General features: G+C 44.1%; 1 protein-coding gene across 8 annotated transcripts in view; it reads left to right on the top strand.

Annotated features, from left to right (window-relative positions):
* The window catches only part of MAST4 (microtubule associated serine/threonine kinase family member 4), a 553,319-nt gene that overhangs the window by 515,966 nt on the left and 14,725 nt on the right, over positions 1-22,628 (top strand). For 5 of the 8 annotated variants that reach the window (XM_044267823.1, XM_044267828.1, XM_044267826.1 and 2 more), the window contains 8 exons: positions 1,813-1,914; positions 7,440-7,562; positions 7,766-7,878; positions 9,699-9,826; positions 10,184-10,419; positions 14,585-14,785; positions 17,107-17,336; positions 17,891-18,013. In XM_044267823.1, coding sequence (XP_044123758.1) covers positions 1,813-1,914; positions 7,440-7,562; positions 7,766-7,878; positions 9,699-9,826; positions 10,184-10,419; positions 14,585-14,785; positions 17,107-17,336; positions 17,891-18,013 — 1,256 coding nt within the window. The remainder of the gene's footprint in view (positions 1-1,812; positions 1,915-7,439; positions 7,563-7,765; positions 7,879-9,698; positions 9,827-10,183; positions 10,420-14,584; positions 14,786-17,106; positions 17,337-17,890; positions 18,014-22,628) is intronic. The other 3 variants (XM_044267825.1, XM_044267830.1, XM_044267824.1) reach the window with 2 other exon arrangements.

Raw genomic sequence — 22,628 nt, 5'->3', positions numbered from 1 at the left:
GTGGAGTATTGCCATTTTAACTACTAAAATGTTAACCTTTATCAAACAGTTTAGCCAACACATTAAAAGAACTCACTCATCATAGCACATAACTGACTTTCACAAATCTCAGGGGATCAATTTGTGTTGAAAATTGATCTGAGGAAGTTTCATTAACATGGAATTTGGAAATGTACTAGCAGTGTGACCAGTTTTTATGTGTGCTTTTCTGCAAAAGAAATTCATGTGGGATTTGTAAATTATTTCATTGCCGTCCAGTCTTCCTTTCTATAATAGGAGAGTTGCACCAGGGAAGAAAAGGTTAATGTGGGTAGCATTTACATAAATGGGGGAAAATGGCTAATGACCCAATGAAGAAATTAACAAAAATGTAATAAACCCTAAAACAAATGTCTACCAAATAATAAATAATGAGAATGGGAAGGAAGCAAATTTAATCCACAGATTGTTAATGATTTCATTGGTGGTTGTTATGGTGTAATGTTATTTCTGTAACAGCTGTTCATCTTTCATTTAAAATTCAATAACCTTTAGATCTTAACCTGCACGCTGACCCTCACTATTGTTATGCGGCTTGTGGCAAAACTAAATGATAATTAAATAGGTTCTATTACTACCCTACCTGCTGTTTTTATAAATTTTCCCGAAGCATAGATCAGAAAGGCCTCTCCTCTTCAAAGTTTACCAGTTATCGCTGACATCCGCATCACCCACTCAACCACCTTTTGGGCTATGTTACAAGGTCTATCAATGGAAAGAGAGGGAAAATTTGTGGTGGTATGAGGAGTCCCTTAATCACGGCATTATTCTGTATCATTGACTTTGCAAGCCAGGCATATTTGTAAACTTTAACAAAGTAGATTTGTGGGTTCCCTGCAGTGTATAACCCTTTTCTACAATATCTGAGCTGTTTATGGATTTATAACTAGGCTGTTTTCTGATAGACCAAGGCCTGAATGGCAAGAGGAATCAACTGTTTAATTAACACAAGCAGCAAATGCTGGCTTTGTTCTCCATGCCTTACGGCTCAGATGCATATTCATGTTTTATTTTCCAAATCAGATTTAAACTGCAGCAGAGGAAGCTGGAGGCAGGCACACACAGAAATAACTCATGTTTTTATTGCATTTCCATACACACAAGCACGCACACCTTATCTTCAGGCGAACTCCTGTGGAATGTAGAACATATTCTAGTATTTATGGACAGACTTTAAATACTTCCATTATTACCATGATTACTTTGGATTTTTTTGTCTCCAAGCTTAACACTTTGGCCTTTCATTTGTCTCTAGAAATAGTTATTTTTGCAAAATTAATTTGTGCTTCTGGAAGCTGAAGATCTCTAAGGGCAGGGCCAAATTCACATTTGAGAATAGTGAGAAAGAAAAATCATACTCTCTTGATTGCCTGGAAGGGCGATCATCTAAAACACAGGTATTAAGAGTTTTTACCATATTAAGTCCTCTTAATAACTAGAAGGAATAATTTGTTTTGAGCCAAGTCTGCCAAAAAGAAAAAAAAAAAATTGAAGAATCAAAAAAGCAAATAAATGGAAGATACTGATTATTGAAATATTTTCTCCCTGCCTTGTTGTAAGCTATGCTGGTTCATGTCTCATGAAACAGTGCCCCTCAAACTAGACTGGGCCCAGAAATCAACTGACAATCCTGTTAAAATGCAGGTTCAGATTCAGGCTGGGATGGAGCCTGACATTCTGTTTCTGTAATAGACTCCCAGGCATCCTCCTGGCTATTGGGACCCAGACTGCCGTTTGAACAATAAAGTTGTAAATAACTTATCTCCCTTCCAGATGAGATCAACTGGCCAGAGAAGGACGAGGCCCCGCCCCCTGATGCCCAGGATCTGATTACCTTGCTTCTTAGGCAGAATCCCCTGGAGAGACTGGGAACAGGTTAGAGCACATATGTTTTAATTGTGCTAATATGCAAAAAATAATGTCTTTGTGGAGCACTCAGAGGTCTTTGTTTGGGGGGGGGCTTGCATAAGAAACATCTGTCGGTTGATGTAGGACATGACTACAACACATTGTAATAATATTTTGGATTTTTTTCTGAAAGTAGTATGTACACTAGGAAGGCTGGTGGTTGTCTTTGATTTTTGTTTTTCTTGTTTTTGTCTTTTTTTTTTGCAAAGCAAAAGTTATTCTTTTTTTTTTTTTTTTAAAGATTTTATTATTTTTTGAGAGAGAGAGAGAATGAAAGAAAGCATGAGAGGAGAGAGGTCAGCGGGAGAAGCAGACTCCCTATCAAGCAAGGAGCCCAATACAGGACTCGATCCTGGGACTCTGGGATAGTGACCTGATCCGAAGGCAGTCACTTAACCAACTGAGCCACCCAGGCACCAGCAAAAGTTATTCTTAATTTATTTCACTAAATAAAATTGGTCTGGAGGAAAAACTCTGAGGGCGCATAATGGAACTCTTCTATCCTGAAAAATATGCATCTTTAAATTAAAATAGAGGATTTGAGATGTAGAACTTTTTTGTTTGGATTTTTTTAAAAATACATATATATTCCCAAAAAGATTTGACCCAGCCCGTTAACTGTTTATAGACTTTGAAATGGTTTATCAGTACTTGAACTAATTAATTACTAGAAATGAGTGTCTGGGGTTGAACCATGCTGTCCCGTCATGGTGATCAGCACCCTAGCCCAAGAAAGAGGATTAAAACCATTGGCTTTCAAGATGAAGGAGATAATATAGATTTGTTTCTTGCTGTTTATTTTTTCCCCGACTGTTCTACTTAGAGTTTTTTTTCTGCTTCTCCTCTTCCTTATATTCTGAACAGACAGAGATCCCAATATGGAGTTCCAATCTGCCCCAGTATTATCTAGATGGGGCTAAATATTAAAATATAAATATAAACACCACACGCACACTGTGGATAGTATCCATAATTTTCAGCAATGAAAATTGTTGACTTGATGGAATATTTACTCTGAGCTGTTTCATTCTACTTCATTATAATAGAAATATCAGAAAATGCTAAACAAATCATTCTCTCCCTCAATTTTTCCAATAACTCCTCCAAATATACATGCTACTGTCCATGTTTGCCCACAGCATCCCCCAGATGGAGGGCTCCATTCTTGCTTAAGTATGCAGTGCTACTGGATTTGGTGATGGTGCATTGAAACCCATAGATCATATTCTTACCTTGTAAATAAATTTTTATCGAAACACAGCAGTGCCATTCATACACATTGTCTGTAGCTGCCTTCATAGTGCAGTGGCAGAGTTGACTCCTCAAACTGTATGACCCACAAAGCCCAAAGTATTTACTGTTTGACTTTGTACAGAAAAATCTCACGGACTGAGTCAAAGAAGACTGAAACTCTGGCCTCGCTTAGGGAAACGTTTTTGAGTTGAGCCTCCTTCTGGAGTACCGTGTGCCTGTATGTCTTTTGCAGTGGATGAGTGGGCCTTCGGCGAAGAGTGGAAATTAAGAGCACAAACTTCACAGTCAGATTGCCTGAGTTTAAATCTGTGCTGTGTGACTGTGGGCAGGATGCTTCCTTTTCTGTGCCTCATTTCTTCATCTGTAAAGTGGAGCTTAGAGAAGTACCATCTAGCAGGATTACCGTGAGGATGAAAGATCACCCATTCTGGCTCTTAGCACCAGGTCAGACACTGCTGCCACTGGTACTGTCATTTTAATTTCCTGCCCCTATAATCTGGTACTTTCCCCTGTGGATGTCTGAGATCCAGCAATGGTGGTGGTGCCCCCACCTTTGAGCTGATTGAACTCTTTGGACAGAATATATTTCTTCCCACCCTATTTGGTGTTCCTTTTGTCTGAAGCAACTAGCAAAGCTGTTCCTCCCTATCTGCTGTGACCTGCAGTCACATTTGCTTTCTGGCCCCAGAGAGAGGAGTAGCAGTCAAAGAATCCGTGTCAAGCTTTGACTGGAGCAGAGTTTTGAGGAGTGATTTTTTACTCACTTGAGCCAAATAGGAGAACCAGTGGCATTTCCAGCTTGTCCTGCAACCACACAAATATCAATGTCCATGTCCTACTCAGCTGTCCTAGAGAAGCATTGTCCTGAGATATGACCAAAGATAACAATAGAATTGATACGTGCCTTCCCAAGAGCCCGCTTCTCTTCAGTGTTTTGGGTCAGTTTGGGGAGTTTTCCCACTGAGTCTTTGGTCTGTTTCCCTCCTCTGAGAAGACCAGGAATCTTGACTTCAACAAAACAGGGCTATGATGCTGGTCAGCATTCCCGTCTTTCTATATTATATGCTGTGAGTTACCTCTCTGTGCATTTTCTCCCTGACTGCTACTTGTGTTCTTTTCAGGGCTTGACAATTAGAGATGCGAATCTCCTAGCAGAAGCTCAAAAGAGATATTTAAAAGACCCTGCCCAAGCTCTTAGCATTTCAGGAAGTACTTGCCAAACAGTCGGGTCCAACGTGACAGATCCCAGTAGGGCCCGGAGAACGAGGCTGAGAATCCCGCAGGCCTGCCATGCTGCTTCCAATGACAGCATTTTGGATTTAATGCATATTTAGCGGGCAAAATAATGCACCGTGAAAATGTGTGAATTCACATTTGCCCGAGAGACTAGAGAGGCTAAGAAAAGGAGTGTGAAGAACATAATGGATGTTTAAGAAACTTCCATGAAAGGAGAGAAAATTGCAAGGGAGAACATTAGTGTGAAGCATAACTTAGAATTTGGAAACTTGTCCTACTCGAACTAGACTTTTGAACCTGTGAGCTATTGAGCAACAGCCTGTTTTATTGGACTTCATAGGTCCAATAAGGTGACTGGCTCCCTACCGTGTACCAGCTGAGAGGTCTAGAGTAGTTTCTTCATGTTCTAGGTCGCAGTTTCCTAATCTAGGGAAATGGGCATGTTACCGTACCCCTCGCAGGATGATTGCGAGGACGGAAGGCGAACACGGTCATGAAGCGACCAGGCACATTAACGTAGTGCATCACAGGAGCTCCAGACATAACCGTTCCCTGTCCTTCCCTGCATGGTGAATCGTTACCGTGAGCACTGTCCCCTGCATGAGTTCCAGGGCTCGATCATTTTTTTCAGGCTCATAATGCCATCATCTGCATTGCCCCAGCAGCTTAGACCAGAGGTCATTTCTCCCCAGTGTGTCCTTTTAATTCTTTTGTTCCCCATCTCGGCAAAAGTGCACGAGAAACAGGACTCCATGGTCAAGGAACCTCTTCTTGGGGCAGGGTTGGGAGGGTAGGGGGTGTGGCACAAAGGCCAAAGGCTGAGAAATGTAGGCTGTGACCCTATGGGGAGGACCCCTTGTCGTCATCCACAGAGATGAAGTGAATGTCCTCCCCAACTTGGGTTCCAAAGAGGGCCGGGTGGAGGAGTGAGAACCCCAGTCCTCCCGCTATGGTCCGGAAGTGCCCTGTGAGCCCTTGGATCTAGAGAACTGTGCTTCTCTGAGTAAAGCTGAGTGACCTGGGGGTATCCTCTGTCATCATTGTGTCCCCACGAGAAGGAGTGGAAGTGAGAGTCCTTGCAGCGCGGTATGTGGTACGCCGCTCGGGAGGGCTTGACCCTGTGGACCTTAGTGTCGTAGGCACAGTGAGGGAGCTGGATAGATGCTGAAGATTGTTCAGCTTCTCGGAGATAAGAACGCTGGAAGACAGTGTGTCTGGCAGCTTTGTGTGGGCGTGTTGGCATTATGACCCCGAGGACGGGCCTGGCTGTTTTTTAAACAGACTTCAGCTCAGCCTCTCCACGCTTTACTTAATAGGCACTCGTGGTCCAGTATGCTTTCTCCCTTACACGTTGTTTCCCCGTCCACACATGGAGTTGATACAATGCCTCCTTTGCGGGGTTGCTTTCAGTGATTTAATGAAAGGAAACCGGATGCCTCTAGCATGTAGTGCAGTCCTTGTCCAAGTCAGCCCTCCCACCGGAGTTGCTGGCGCTACTGCCGCTGTGGTCGAGGTCAGACTTCGGTGTTGTGTTGGAAACACGGGGAATGCTTAGTAACAAAAAATCTCTTCTTCATTTCTTGGGGTGATTTTCCCACTTTGCTTTTTTTTCTCTCCATTGTTCTCCATACACCAATTGGTTCTGGCTGGGTTTGGGGCCCTGGCCTGCCCCCTGTGCTACAGCAGTCTGATGGGGACACGACCCCATCTCTGAATCACGTAGACAGCTCCCCCACCCCAATACCCAGGGCCATTTCTCCTTCGCTTTGCATTTTTCCTCCTCTTTTTTCATACTGCACAGAGGACAGGGTGGGAAACATAGTGACAAGGGCATGAAAGAGGCTTTAAGTCACCCTACAGGGTGTCTCCTGGCAGGAAGGCGATTAGAACCTCTGTTAGTCTTGTGTGAAATCTCTCTTCCTGGTGTTTTTTCAGGATAGAGTCTTCCTTCTCTCCCTCCTCAACAGTTTGGGCGGGCGGGAGGTTGAGGGGGGACGGGCAGGCCAGAGGCTGGATGCTCACACTATGACTGTGGGCCTTCTCTTTGATGGGGTAGGGTATGATATTTGGTGGGGCTTCCCTTTCTAAATCCTCTTTTATGAGCTGAGGGATGCCTGGGTGGCTCAGTTGATTAAGCATCTGCCTTTGGCTCAAGTCATGATCCCAGAATCCTGGGATCAAGTCCCACATTGGTCTCCCTGTCAGCAGGGAGTCTGCTTCTCCTTCTGCCTCCCTCCGTGGCTTATGATCTCTCGTCCCCTTCCCTATCTCTCTCAAATAAATGAATAAAATACTTTTTTAAGAGAGATACTTTTAAAAATAATAAAATAAACCTGTGGAATGAATTAAAAACATTTTACTGAATTGCGTAGTCATGCTGACTTGGGGGGGAAAAAAAAGCCTAAACTTAAGAATTGTGCCTGCTTTTCATCCCATCCTTTATAAATCAAACAGGTTTGCCAGTTTCTTACCTAAAAATCTGTAACCCACAGTGTCAAAGTCCTACCTATATTAATAAGCAATCCAGTAAAATTGAATGGAAACCATTATACACTTTTTAGGAAAAATTCATCTTTATTAACCTCGCCTCCAGAGGAAATATTGCTGTGAACACATTTTGCGCCTTGTTAGAATTTCTTTGGTTTTGTACTGAGCGAGTCTGCTTTGGGCCAACATGCGTCCACATCCCCAGGTTCGACATAATGTGGTTTTAAGTGGCCGCATCATTAACCTTTGAAAAATGGAGGAAGTCATGGAAAAATTAACAAAGAAACGTGTGCTGTAACAACTGCTATTAGCAAAATCAAATCCTCTGCTGATAAATTATGGGGAAGAGATTCTTTTATGGGGCATGTTGGTTATAGAATGACAAAGTAAGATTTCCATGATTCTTTGATTTTTCTGTTGCTAAATTGGGGGGTGGGGGGGTTGTTCTTAAAAGCTTTGCTGGAGGGTAGTTTAACATCTCCCACTCTGTCCTTTCCCACCCTCCCCGCCCCAAGGTGGTGCTTACGAAGTCAAACAGCATCGATTCTTCCGCTCTTTAGACTGGAACAGTTTGCTGAGACAGAAGGCAGAATTTATTCCCCAGCTGGAATCCGAGGATGACACAAGTTATTTTGATAGTACGTGAATTATCTGACATAAAACATTGTTTGACCTTTACTTTGGTAGAAAATTATCTCCACTTAGGGTAGAACCCTCCAGTCTTGAACCTGTGAGTTCTTACACATAAGGCTGCTTTGATATAAGAGCTCCTAATTACTGTATCTAAAGTAAAAGCTGAAATGCTGAGTAATTGGAACTGTGCCCAAACATTTCCCTGCAGCTCGGTCAGAGAAGTATCATCACATGGAGACAGAGGAAGAGGATGACACAAATGATGAAGACTTTAATGTGGAAATAAGGCAGTTTTCCTCCTGTTCACACAGGTTTTCAAAAGTAAGTGAAATGTGGCATAAACATGCAGGGTCTCCCCAGAGAATTTCCCTCAGACCCGATAGTAGGCATCTCTAAACAGCTGGACAAGATCATAAAAACTACCTACAGAGTTTTTGGGCTTGGGGTCTCCTATACTTAAAATTCCTTGGAATTTTAAGGTGACTGATGCCACCATCCTGATAATCCAGAGTTCCTACCAGCTTGTCACACTCTCCATAGATGGGTATGGGGTTTTTTTTTTTTTGGAGGCTCAGGTTTGGACTTGGAGTACTATCTTAAGAGAACACCATAGCCATATATATGCAGACCTCGCCCTGCCGGACCGAGTCTAGTTCAGTGCCAGGCAGGAGAGGAATCTCCCACCTCTCTGATGCTTCAGTGAAGAACGTTGAGCTAGAGTCCTTGTGTACACCGCCCCCTCTTACTATCACAAGAATACAACACAAGGGAGCAGTCAGAGTCCTTGACATCAGCTAGGACCCTTGGGGATAGTTGCTGTGAAATGGGAAAGTCTTGTAGTCAGTAATAGAAAATGTAAGTTACATGACAGAAGCCAGATAAAGCCAAGCTAGAGTTTTGGAAACGGGAGAAGGTAATAAAACCAATGTCCGACAAGGATGCTTCTTACCGAGAGTGGTAACGTGAAAAAATTCTTACCACTCACAAAGAAATCGGACAGTCCTGAGACCAGACAGGGCCCTAGGAAGATGGAAGGGCATCTGGAGGGCCCCCTTCTCCCTTTTGTGCTTTTCAGTAACTATGCAATCCCTGTTGCCATGGCGTTTTGCATGTTGATTGTTCAGATCTTCTGTACCATGTAGGGCTTATGAAGTGTGCGTTTTTGTACATGACGACTAGATAGAGCATATCTGCAAATGGGCCGGCACTGCCTTCACTGTTTAAAGGAACGCCATGGAGAGGTAGGGGTCTCCTTGCAGGGTCTGCTGGCCAGCCCGCCCAGAGCCAGAACTGAAGCTTTGCTTATCCTGAGGACAGGCTTTCCCTCGTGCCTGTGCGCTGGCCCATCCAAGCTGGGCCCTAGTCTCTGTTCCCTTCCCACTGTCTCCTGTGCGTTAGTCACCCTGGGCCTCACCACAGTACACGATATGCCATCTAAGGGCCATTCCCATGAGAGCAGCAAGGGGCTGTGTTGCACTGTGGGGAGTGCTTCCTGCCCTGGGCTTTCCGCTCCCGATTTTTCTTTCCATCTTTCCTGTGGGACAGCAGAGATCTCAGGTCTCCCTAAACTCTGCTCCCCTTCAGAAACACCGGTCCGGTCTTAGGAAGCTGCCTGTGTGTGCATGTGATTTATAATCCAGGCAAACCCCTCTGACTCAGAACCAAATGTACATTGCCTTCCCCCACACACACATCTTGAACCAGGTAATTTATTCTTCTCTTCACACTCAATTCCAATTCATTTCTCTCCTTCCCGCTCCTGACTGGTGGTGGTTAAATCTTTTTCTCTGTGATTTTCTTTTTCTGGTAGACTTCATGGTTAAAAAGTCATCTAAGATGTGCATTGATCCCAGGGCTTAGAAACCCCAAAGCATCTGTGGACTGTGTTTGCAGATGCAAAGTCCATAATGAGATAGTGCGAGAGGGTGATGACTTCATAACTCCCCACTCCAAGGAGAAAAAAATAGATCCACGGCCCATTTATCTCAGGACTCATGTAAATAGCACCGGAAAGTACCTTCTGAATACACAGTTCCAGCTGAAACTTTTGTTGTACTCTCAGATTTTCTCCCCAAGTTTGGGGTTTTTCTGACAAGCTCTTTCAAGAAGGTCGTAATAAACCCAAGCGCTTGGCCTCACAGGTTTTCAGCAGCATAGACCGAATAACTCAGAATTCTGGAGAAGAGAAGGAAGACCCCGGAGACAAGACCAAAAGCACTGTATTGCCGTCCACAGAGACGTTCAGCTGGAGCTCGGAATATTCTGAAATGTACGTGAAACGCCTGTTAAGAAGGGTCGTAAGCAGTCACTGCTAGTGCAGTGGTTCTTCAGGCTGAGCGGGCATCGGAATCTCCCGGAAACCCTGTGAGAACACAGATGGCGGGGCCCATCCCAGCGTGTCTGCTCCCCTAAATCGGGGATGGAGGCCGGGAACGTGCCTTTGGCCTAAGGTCCAGGGGATGCTGTTGCGGCCAGTCTGGGGATCGCGCTGTAAGAACCACTGCACTAGACACGTGTTGGTTAGCCTGCCCTCCGTTCCATTTTTACCTCATTTCTTCCCAGAGTCTCCTTGAACGCAGTTTCCTAGTGTGTATGCATACATGCCTCTGTTTTGTTTTTAATTAAGGCAACAGTTATCCACATCCAACTCTTCAGATACTGAAAGCAACAGACATAAACTCAGTTCTGGCCCACTTCCCAAACTGGCTATTTCAACAGAGGCAGAGAAAGATGAAGCTGCTCCCTGCCCCAGAGACCTGCCCGAGGAGCCAGAAAAGCCATCCCTTCCTCCTGCAGAGTGCGCTCAGGAGGAGCCCGAGGTCACCACGCCAGCCAGTACCATCAGCAGCTCCACACTGTCGGGTAAGCACCTGGGCGTGCTGCCTGCCGTCCACCCAGTATCCACCAGCTGGAGGGTCAGGGCCAGGGTCGGAATCCCAGGCAGCCTCCCTAGGCGGTGACGATGGCTGTTCTGTGCCACTCTGCTCCCTCCTCGGCCCCACGTCTAGGACTCGGGGGCATCGGCTCTTATGAACTGAGGTCACCCCTCCTGACCACGTGGCCAGAGAGTGAACCCTCCTCACTTCAGTTTGGCCCAAGAGCCAGCCTTCGCTTTCACAGCTGGTCTTCGATGGGGTTCTCGGGTGGCAGTCAGAACACCCTAGGACCGTGCTGTGTTTTCTATTGTTGATGCAAAAGCGAGTCTCGCACAGTGGTGTGTAAGTCAAAGTTGGGAGTCAGGAACTGTATCAGACAGCGACATGTTCAAAATCACCCTCAAACATGGTTTCAGTTGCCCAGAAGGTACACTATAAAGGCAGCTTTCCTTCTGGTGTTGCAGTGGGTAGTGGTTTCTTGGAAAGAGTTGGTTTTGGTCATGGGGCCATGTTGTGCCAGACAAGTTCCATATATCCACACTAGACTTAGCACAGCAAGATGCTTATTCTGTGAGATTCCTAGGTGATCTCCATGCATCTGGGACAAAGAGGGGGAGGAGAGAGTGAGAAATACCAACACAATTCAAATTGGTGTTTCATGCACATATGAAAGGATCCCACTGCAGGCACAGGTTACCATTCCAGTCCTACCAAAACTCCACAGACACGGGTCACTGTTGGTGAGGCAGTCCAGGGGGATTGGGCTTTTCTTGGAGAGTACTTTACAGTGTCACTTTTTTGTAACATAACATTCCTGACAGCAGAGACAGTATCTTCAAAGGATTTTAAAAGGCTTACTGTGTCATTAGGTGATCAAACTTGCATTTCCTTCAGACCCAGCCAAGAGCACTTAAAATATTACTTGGTTTACAACAACTGTTTGCGCAGCATATCCTTCCTCAGAGAAGGGTGCATTTATGCTTTTTTTTTTTTTTTAAATGAAACGTGGATATGGCTTAGGGTTGCTATGATAAATGTTTTCATTAAGCTATATTCAATATGCTGTATTGATAACCATGAATGATTCCAAGAATTTTTATGAACTTTTTTTTAATCTAACTGAATATTCCCAGCATAACTCTTTTTAAAATCATTTCAAGAAAACACATCTTACAGCTTAGGTTTATTTCAGCCTCGCTGAAAAGTTTGCTTCTGTGGAGCTTTTCATGTGCTTCTGGTTTATCATAGGGAAAAATATGATTGTTTGGTTTTGTTTGGTTTTTTTTCTTTCTCCCTCTTCCCCTCAGTTCTGTTGCCATGTAGTATAATTCCCCTTATCTTTACTTTTTTATAAAGCCAAGGGAATAGCTACGTAGAAGTAGTGTAGGCACAACCTAGTGGTCCAGGATTCTTAATTCTTTTTTGTTTGTGTACGTGGTCAAGCCAAATGGAATTATCTCAGTATTTTATATTTCTGGTTTCTAAGGTCTCTGTTTCCTAGTTTATGATCATGCTCTAAAGAGAGTGTACTTAGCTCCATTTAAATTTTTTTCTTAATACAGTAGATCACTTAGTCTCCGTGCCCTGGTCCCCATCAGCAGTGTCAGAGGGAAAGGGAGTCTAAGCAGTTGATTGATTACTTTCATAATTTAAAAAAAAAAAAAAACAACTGCTAGGTCCTGCTGTGCATTTTGATTAATTGATTCAAACCACCTTTCTGTCTCCCCCATATACACACTAAAAATAATCAAAGACCTTGGGGGCTGTACAGAATAGAGAGATGAGCTGATCTGCTCACGGCCAAGGGTAATTAGGAAATCTGAAAACCGTGACTGTAGTAAAATTAAATTTGTTGATTTTTATATTGCTCCACCATCAAAAAGAAGGAACTCTTGACATTTACAGAACATTAAGGTGACATTATCCACCATTGGCAGAGCAGAAATGCATGCTTAAACCCAGGGCTATGAAATGAGGTGGTGGATGCAGGAGGGAGGGATGATAGAAAAGAACACCGTGCATTCACATGCAGACCATTAGGGAAGTAGAGCTTTACACCTCTTTGTTTTCCTTCGTGACTTTGAATGGGTGAGAAGTAAAAGTCCTGAGGTCCTGGGTGTATTATTCACTGTGAAGAGATTCAGCTTTTTATTTTGCATTCGTCAGGGATCCCACCCGCCCCCAATTAGCAAGGAGAAGAGTGTGTGATTTACCGGAAAGGAAACTTACGGATTTTGAGATGAGGTGTTTGGTTCATGACACGGTATTCATCAGGTCCTTGAGCTGTTGATTCCTTTATTTAGAGAGCGCAGAGTAGATGGACTTGAGTGAGATTGTGTTGAGCGGATGGGAACAGGAGGGCTGCTGATACGTCCCTTAGGATTGTCCTCCTCTGTAGGTCACGTGGATGTCACATAGATGTCTGAATCCTTTCCTGCACCCACAGCACTTTGCCAGATCCCAGCTTCCCTTAGCGAGGACTCCACCTCTAGGGCAGGTGCCACTTCTGTGCACAAAGGCCAAACTCGAGCTATGCCATTGAGTGCTATGGTCAGCAGCAGAACAGCAATGTGAGCTAAGTCTTATCCAGCCTAACCCTTTCCCCGGCAAGAGTGTCGTGTCCTTTAAAACCTGTCGACTGGGCTTTCAAAGGGTCATTTGTGTTTTGTTTTGTTGTTTGTTTGTTTTTTTAAGACTTTATTTATTTATTTGAAATAGAGAGAGAGAGATCACAAGTAGGCAGAGAGGCAGGCAGAGAGAGGGAGAAGCAGACTCCCCGCCGAGCAGAGAGCCGGGCGTGGGACTCGATCCCAGGACCCTGAGATCATGACCAGAGCCGAAGGCAGAGGCTTAACCCACTGAGCCACCCAGGCGCCCACAAAGGGTCATTTGTAATGGTCGTTTGTATCAGATTCTCTGCATGGATTGCAAACCTTAAGGTGATGGTTGTCTCGATGGTTTTTAAAGCACGGGGTGGAGGAGGCCTTGTAACACAGCATTCAGAAGTCAAAATGAGATAAGATTTGCTTTTTCTGGATAGACAAAGATAAACGATCAGTGATTTTTAGAAAAGAAAGAAAACTGGTAGTCTGCAAAAGCAAGAGTAGGAAGAACCAAAAGGGGAGGCTGTTCACTTTTTCTCTGCAGGAACTTGTGACTTCTGCTCAGAAACTTTTACTCTTTGTGTGCCATTGCCCAGACAGACATCAGTGATTTTCCATATTTGTCGCCTCCTACATGGTTATATTCCCTTGGGATCCCCTCCTGAGGGGAGTCCTAATTTTTTAACTAAAAACAAGGAGACAAAAAGAATACCTCCAGTGTCTCTTAAGGGTTAATAAACAAAAATAAAGAAGGCACAGCAACCTTAGAGGAGAAAGGGTCTTACCACGGGTCCCATAACTTCAGGACAGAGCCAATGACACACTGCCTGGAGGAAAAGCCAGGAGGATGTAGAGAGCCACTGAGTAACATAGTGGGTAATGGGCTTTGTCATCCTGTGAGGTTTGCAAAGAGTGGAGAGTATAAGGGGGCATATGGCATGAGAAGTCCAAGGTGACACCTCCGACACTCTTCTATCAGTTAAAGTGTGGGCCTAGTATAGGTGTGTCCTGGGAAGATGGTACGAGGTGACACAGGCATAAGTCTACACGAAGACATGAGGTGATGTCCACTTACCACAAAGCAGCGTTGTCCACATTATTAAGACATTGCTAAGGTTGATCACTAATATCACAGGATAACCATATTAGACAGCGGACGGTCATGGTGTTGATAAGGTGGTGCTGGTTTATAGCATGGCCTTCCGTGGGTTGGGAATGAGGGGGAGGAGTTGTCACGACAAGGGTTGTAAGATAGAGATTCTAGAAAGGAATGAGTCTTCTAGGCAAGGGGAGTCACGGGGCTGAGAATGAGCAGACTCGTGGACAGGTAGAGTGACACCTGAATGGACGCCACTTTTCCTCTCCCTCTCTTCCACGTTCCCTTTCTCCAACTGGTCATGACTGTAAGGTTTGCCTGACACCATAAGGCCCATGAGCCACAGGGGAGGACGTTTCTCAGTTTGTTCTTCCTTCCCTCTCTCTTCCCCTTTCCCTACCTCTCTGGTCCCAGATTTCCCTGAACGTGTTTATCCCTTCTTCTTTGTGCAGTTGGCAGTTTTTCAGAGCACTTGGATCAGATAAATGGACGAAGCGAGTGTGTGGACAGTACAGATAATTCCGCAAAGCCATCCAGTGAACCCGCTTCGCACATGGCCCGGCAGCGATTAGAAAGCACAGAAAAAAAGAAAATCTCGGGGAAAGTCACAAAGTCCCTTTCTGCCAGTGCTCTGTCCCTCATGATCCCAGGAGGTAGAGAGACATCTACTCGCATGAAATTGTGTGATGTGCGCATGTGACCCTCCTTCCCGGGTTCGGAATGCTGATGGGGATGCAAGATGGCTAGAGGCAATGGCGAGTGGTAGCTGGTTGACCCAGCTGTTCCAGGAGCTTCTCCCTGCAGGAGCTCCGGGCCTCCCAGACAGCATGTGTTGCTGATTTCTTCTGGCTTCTTTCTGCATCGGGAGATGAGGCAGGCTTCCTTCCCACAATGCCTTCCTTCTTATATTTGTTTTCTTTCCTGTTCTGCTCCCCTCTCCCCAAGTTCAGTAGTAAATTTACCTCCTCTGAATAGTTTTTCTTCTTGAGATGGGGCATCATTTATATACTTTACTGAGCTGCTTTATAGCATCTGTGTTGGAAAGCTAAGTATAGTTTTTCCTCATCTAATTAATGAGGAAATAGACATGGAGGATGTAAGTTTTTCATTTCCAGGGATGCAGAGAGTCACAGACAGCACTGAAGTTCTACTTTTTCCCAACGCTCTCTGTTGAGCTATGCTTCCTCCTACTGGCAGTCAAATCATTTTCTTCCATGTATTGGAAAACAGAGCTTAATTATGGTTTTGTGGAATTGCAGTATTTTTCCATAACTGGGTTTTGCCTCCACAAATCACCAAGTCCACAGCAATTCCACTGGAAAAGATGAAATACACACCCTAGGGTTGGTGACTTACCGGTAGTTCCAATGGCGGCAAGGGAGTGCAAGTAGCAACTGAATTCTGTTGCAGACAGCTTGCATTGGGAAGAATACAGACCATGTCTAAAAGGAATCATTGATATTTTCAAAATTTCCTGTTTCAAAATTTTCCTGCTTGTGCAGAAAGAAATTTGACAGAAACAACTGCTCCTGTGGGGGTACTGCTCCCTCTAGCATATCTTTGCTGGGAGACATCCTCTGTAGTACCATAAAACAAACACCTAGTTTGTTTGAATGACTGTTCATAACCCAAAGGCAGTGGCCCCCGAGCAGCTGTGGTGGGGAAGGTAAGTTCTCTTTCGAAAAGTGCTGAAAAGGCCCAAATCTTAGTCAAGTAGAGCAGCTGTTCCATTTGGGAGGGAAGGGATTGGGGACTTGGCTTTCCGGCAGTTTCAATGTATGTGTGTGTCCACTCTGTCCCGTTCCTGCTTGCATGGTTCAAAGTTCACTGCCCAACGGTGTGTGTCTCCTCACCTGGTCTTTTGACATTTAGAGAAAAGGTAGCCAGCAAAAGAGAACCAAGATGCCACGTGCAATCGCAAAATGAAGGAGCCTGGTAGTGAGACACTTAGCTTTGTTCTACTTTGGCCAGACCTAAGAATGGGAAGAAATGATAGTGTGGATAGTTCGAGCTCTCTGTGTCCACAGGGGACTCAGTGCACCTGGTGAGGCTTCAGCAGCCCTGGGGCTCAGTCGCCTGACTCCCATGGGGCTCACCCTTGCAACCTCAGTGTCTTCTCTGGATTGTTCTTCTTGTCAAACACACACCCAGTTTCATGTGACCAGTTAAGATCTGTTTAGATTCACATAGATGGAACGCGATGGCAACAATTAAATTAGAAGTGTGTTTGCTTCTTAAACAAGAAGAACAGAGTAGAATTGCTATTGTGGAAGGTGAACAAAGTTTTTGTTAAAATTTCTCTATTTCACCTGCATTATCCTCTCAGAATCATTCTCAGAATTGTAGGTAACATATGAAGACAATCAGTTGTAGTCAGAGTAATGAGGAGTGATTCGTTGAGAAATTAACATTGCCCTGTTGCTTGATCAAAATCGTTTCATGAGTACTAGCTCAGTAATACTGTAGAAAGCAACTGGGGTGTTGATAAATGGCTTTCCTAACCATGCATGTTTGAGAAGAACTGTGTTCAAGTTGTTGAGGGCAAGATTTGAAGCCTGAGGATCTCTTACTCTGAGCCACACAGTATTGTCTGTGTAAAGGCGTACTTGAAATTTGTGCATCTGTGATTTGTTTCTGTAATTAAAATAAAACATGCTAACTAGAACTATCACAGCCAGGTAGGAGCTAGGTTTTGGGTGTGTTTTAATTAGTGTAAGGAAATAAGAAATTATAATTTCAGAGAATTCATTGAAAAATGAGTTAATATAGACACTTTTGAAGTTCTCTTAATAGCCTCTGTTCAGAAAGCCATGCTAGTTAGATTAAGTATTTTTATATTATTTCTTGATGAGACATGAATAAGTTGGTCTTGCAGCCAAGCTCCTAGTCACGGCAGGGCTGATGCGTCGTGGGCTGACTGCACAGACCTCTGTGTGATCAGGATCGGTTTTGATGCCTGGCTTCTGTGTCGCAGATATGTTTGCTGTTTCTCCACTGGGGAGTCCAATGTCCCCCCATTCCCTGTCCTCGGACCCTTCTTCTTCACGAGACTCCTCTCCCAGCCGAGATTCATCAGCAGCGTCCGCCAGTCCACATCAGCCTGTTGTGATCCACAGTTCCGGGAAGAACTATGGTTTTACCATCCGAGCCATCCGGGTGTATGTGGGAGACAGTGACATCTACACGGTGCACCATATTGTTTGGGTAAGACCATCAGCCTCTCATCCTCGTTCATTTCCACTCCCACCCATCCTGGAAAATGAATAAGTTGGGAGGCCGATCTATGAGCTGTTTTTCCATTAAGCTGACATTGAGGACCTGTTCATACCCTTTCCCTTTATGGGGGGGGGGCATTGGATTTAACAAAAACTAGTAATTTCTCATAATTCTGTCAAGTTTTCCTGTTTGTCCACTCTGCATAACAAGCTGGTGGAAATTGTCAAAGGTTGTCCTCTTGCCACGTTTCTTTTTTGGGGCTTTTTGGTTTGGTTTGGTTTCGTTTTGTTTTTGTAATCTTTTTTCTGGTCTTCTTTTATTTTAAAACAAAACTACCTTCTCCACTCACCTGAAATTTTGTAAGGAATGGTCCTATGTTAGGATGATGACAGAAAAGGAATAATAACCATGCCTTCTTGATTTCCTCTTAGGAGCTTAGGATCATTTGCTGAGAAATTCAGAATATTCTCCCAGAAGAAACAGCAGATTTTAGGGTTGCCCTTTGTTGGCTTATGAATGTGTACTCTGTTCTTGGACTTTAGAATGTAGAAGAAGGAAGTCCAGCATGCCAGGCAGGACTGAAGGCTGGGGATCTGATCACACACATCAATGGAGAACCGGTGCATGGACTTGTCCACACGGAAGTTATAGAGCTCTTGCTAAAGGTATTATCTTTTTATGTCCATGCCATACAGGGAAAGCAGGTCATCAGAAAGAACTGGTACCAAGAATTCTCTCCTTAAGTTCTATAGTTCTTCTCTGTGGTACATACTCAGTCTTATCACTGAGAAAGCTATTTAATAGTCTAAGGTTTAATATAAAGGAGAAGAGAATATGAATTCTCTGGTTATATATATCATGAAAACCATGTTCTTATATCTGCCCAGTCACTTCCTAATTGAACTTCTTATTCTAAATCACAGATAACAAAAGATTTTTGTTTGTTTGTTTGTTTTTTGGTTGTTTGTTTTTCCCCCCCATTTTATGAACCTCACATAGTAAAATGTTTGGAAATCACCTATCCTAAGGGTGATTTTCTTCAGGAACATTAAGTTTTATTCTAGTACAATGGAAGATGAAGTAGTATTAAACTGTGAGGTCAGATATGAAGGTTCATTCTAATAGTTGAATTTCCTTTGAAAGATGGAATTGTGAATACAGGGACCTCTGGGTGGCTCAGTCAGTTAAGCATCGCACATTTGGTTTCAGCTCAGGTTGTGATCTCAGGGTCATGAGATCGAGCCCCACATCTGGCTCTGTGCTCATCAGGGAGTCTGCTTGAGATTCTCTCTCTCCCTCTCTATGTCCCCCTCCCCCCACCATGTGCACGATTACTCACTCTCAAATAAATAAATAAATAAATCTTTAAAAAAAAGAATTGTGAAAATAAGCACATATACCATAAATGACAGAAATAGGTAGTAATGGAGGAGGGGGTGGTAGCAATCATTCAGCCTTCCCCCACCTCAAACAAATGAATTTGAACATAAATCATTTTCTGCTGTAAGCTGAATAAAGCTTGTAGAGTTAAGATCACAAGAAGCGTGGACATGAGCGGAGGGAGAAAATCTACTCTGATCGTCTCATTTCTGTTGAGTGACTTTCTGTGTCACCTGCTGACTGTAGAATATAAAGTTAGAGCTCCAAATATGGGTCTTGTAAAAACAAAGATGAAGTTTGTGTTTTCCTATAAAATCTGTTCAGAAAAAGAAGTCTGTGATCAGAAATACAGTCTCTAATTGGAGGATTATTTTACACACCCACAGGTTTATGGATGACCTCTTGCTTTTTGAGCACCAAGGGGTCTGTAAGGGACTTCTACACAGAGAGGTGTGAAGCGTAGCTTCAGATAACCTACAGGGTGTTGAGAGAGCATTAATTTGTATATGCTATTTAAATAATGTGCATTTAGACCATTTTCAGAATACGTGCCCTGAGTCCAGTGCCGGATGTAGATGGTAGATGTTGATAACACAGGAATTGTTATAGTCCTTGCCCTTGGGAAGTATGGGAGATGCAGGAGATGTATGGAAGCACGTAAAGTTTAACTTAATTAGTCAGAGGGAGGGCTGTCGTACTTTCTCAGAGAATATTCTGTGAGTAGAGAGACATCACAGAGAAATCTCATTGAATTGAAACATGAAAGAAAATTAGAAATCTAGAAGGCACTACAGAGAAGTGGGTGTGCTAAGCCTCCTAAAACTAAGGGCAGTTTAATGACTTTTCTCCTTTCCTGTCATTCCCACAGCTAATAAGAATATATTCTTCAAAAAATTAAGGGTCTGGCCTAGGTTTTTAAGAGTAGTTAATAGCAGGCATATCCCAATGTCCATTGTAAAGTAGCAGATTTTAAGAAAGTTATTGCCATTGATTAATTCACATTATTAATGAAATTTGGGTCTTAAGCTCAAAACTGAAGTCTGAATGGTTGGGGCCTGACATTGCCGTCATAAATTCCTACAGATTACAGATTGTTACCTAACACTAGCCAGCTTTCTCACAAATGCACGTATTGATCACTGGAGGGATAGGACTCAATATTGAGAGAACGCTGCAGGGCCATAGGCAGTGTTGGAAGTCAGCTGAAGGTCATGCTGAACACGTAGCAAATCCAACAGAGCCCTGCAGGGCAGATCTTAACTCTTAAAGCTTTCCATGTAATCCCAGCATGCACCCCGTACCTGGATATAGATGGGTACCCAGTAACTGTGGGGTTGAGGTGAACAATGGGGTTCTCCTTTTCCTGCTGTCCAAAAGTTACCATGGGAGGAGCCAAGTACCACACGTTGCTCCTGTTATGTCTTGACTCATGTCTTTGGTGTACATGCCGTTCAGTTCACCATTCAACATTAAATGACTCGAGTTAGGCTCCGCTTTTCAGTGTGCCTACTGAACAGAAGAGAAGACATGGCGGGTAAGACCTGAGTTTTTTCGTTTCCTTCCCCATCTATCCTTGATAATATTCTTTGTCCATCCGGTGTGCAACAACTCACTCCTAATAAGTGTCCAAGAAATGGGAGGCACAGCAGTGATGCTGACTTGGAGGTCCTTTGGCTGTGGACTCTACAGGGCAAAATTCTAGAAGGGATATACAGACTCATGAGTCTGACCAGCAGCTTCTGTCACAGTCCCTGCTCCTGTGGTCACAGGAGGCTGCCTCCATTGCTGGCTCACAGATTGACCCGTTGTGAGGAAGAGCCCAGGGAAGTTGTTTTGGGTCCCCCCACCCACTGTCTACATAGCCAATATAGAAACCTCTCCACGGAAGAAGCAGGCAGGCAGAGACAGGTGTTGTTTATCTATCTCTAAAATGCTCAGTTGCTCTTCTCTAGGAGCTCACCTTTTGTTTTAGACAGTAAGTCTCTGTTTTACAGGTGAAGTTCTGTTAGTTGTTATTCATCCTGCTAGAGCTTTTTCAGATCTTGGCATTAGCATTTAAAAGAAGGTCAAAGGGATTTGAAATGGTAACATAGTTTGGCTTTCTGCCTTCCTTACAACGGCATATGCTGCATGGCTCCAGCCACAGCGTATCTCTGTCATTTCGTGTATCTGCTCACAAAATCACAAGAAATAATAAACAAATATGTCTATACATATATACATATATATAAATGTGTATGTGTGTATATATATATATCTTTAGAAAATATGCATTTGTTTCCTTGGCTGAGACATTTGATGATTTTCAAAATTTGTTTTATATTTGATATGATTCAGGATTTTTAAAACCTGCTGCTGTGGAATTTGAATATATATTTCTCCTGAAGGTCTCTGGCAAAGCCTCTTGGCAGAATCCAGTCCCATTTGTAACAGTGTGTCCTCCCCTGGTCATGGAGCACCTCCGTTTCTGGATCTAGTCAGCGCGGCTCTGAAATTGGGTACACACACCCGCAGTGGGTACACACACCCGCAGCGCGTTGGAGAGCCCTGGCGTCTCTGTCACAGAGCCAACCAGAGGATCCTGCCTCTGGTTCATAAAGGAAGCACTGGAGAGGAGCAACCAGTGTAATGAAACAAAAAGGATACAAGGGATTTAATTATCTTCCCAGTGAACTGTGTAATCATGCAGCTTTCTTCCAAATTTAAGCAGCGGTTCTTGGACAACGCGTGAAGTGAGGGATACCCACACGGGGCTCCCTCGTGCCGTCGCTCGGGGAGCATCCAGGTAGCAGCTCTGTTTCTTTCGCTCCCTTGGATGCTGCTTCCTTGACGGTTTATACTTGCAGGCTGCTTCGTAAAGTGTCGTGGCACCCTTAGGCAAAGGTGGGGGCTGCCATGTGTCTCTTTAGAAATGCTCCTAGAGTACTTACTTAGCTTTGGGAATGTGAACGCCAGAAGCATTTTCCATTTAAGGTCTTTACCTTTGGTCTCATTGTCCCTCACAACTTGCAGGCAAACCTGCTGGGGGAGCAGGGACTTAGGTCCGCAGTCATTTCACGTGGCGGATCCATGGAATTACAGAATCCTGTGCTTCTCCAGGTCAGCGCCCCACTGCCTCTCTGACTCCCTTAAAGTGTGCTCCTTCACCTTTGCCTCCCACGCTCTCCTGCCACCAGGAGTTAATCACCTCCTTTCGGCTTTCAGGTTAGCCTTCTCAGAGAACTTCGCCAAAGCAATAAAATCTTTCTTCACCCGCTGCTGTCGTGGGTGAAGTCCCTGTTGAGGCACATAACAATGTGTCTGGCTTTACCTGCCTAATCAGGAAACTCCCAATTCAACCAGGTTGCTTTTTCAGGATAGCATTAGTTTAAATGCCCAGTGCATAAAAGAAGCCCTAAAACTTCATCGGCCCCTCCTTCAGAAATTTCTTTTCTATGAACTCTGGGGAACTTTTAGATACTAAAATGAAGACCATAAGATAGTGTCATTATTACCCTCCCTACCTATTCACTGAGCCCAGAAAATGTGCAGAGCATTGTGTTAGGTCCTAAAGGGTCATAGAGCAGAGGACTCCGGGAATAACAGGTAACAGACAAACTCCCACAATCCTTACACCCTGGGAGGTTGGTGCTGTAAATAACAGTGTGTGCCCACTTCACAGATGAAAGAATCAAAGCAGGAGAATGTTAGCTGAGCAGTTGGAGGTTACCTGCTAAGAGGGAGTAGAAGAGGGTTTGCGCCCTGCTGTGTGGTGTCAAAGCACGTGCGTGGCGTTAGTCCAACCAGAGTGCCCTATACCCTAGGTTCTCTGATTGCCAGTAATGCAGTACAGTGTTCACGTGGAAAAACAATCCAATATCAGTCTGCAGTCAAAGGCACAGACTGTAAATATGGCCCAAA

Source organism: Neovison vison, chromosome 1 (assembly GCF_020171115.1).
Source record: "Neovison vison isolate M4711 chromosome 1, ASM_NN_V1, whole genome shotgun sequence".
In the NCBI taxonomy this organism is placed as follows: Eukaryota; Metazoa; Chordata; class Mammalia; order Carnivora; family Mustelidae; genus Neogale; species Neogale vison.
The sequence above is the reverse complement of the archived record's forward strand: the minus strand, read 5'-3'. Positions and strand labels throughout refer to the sequence as shown.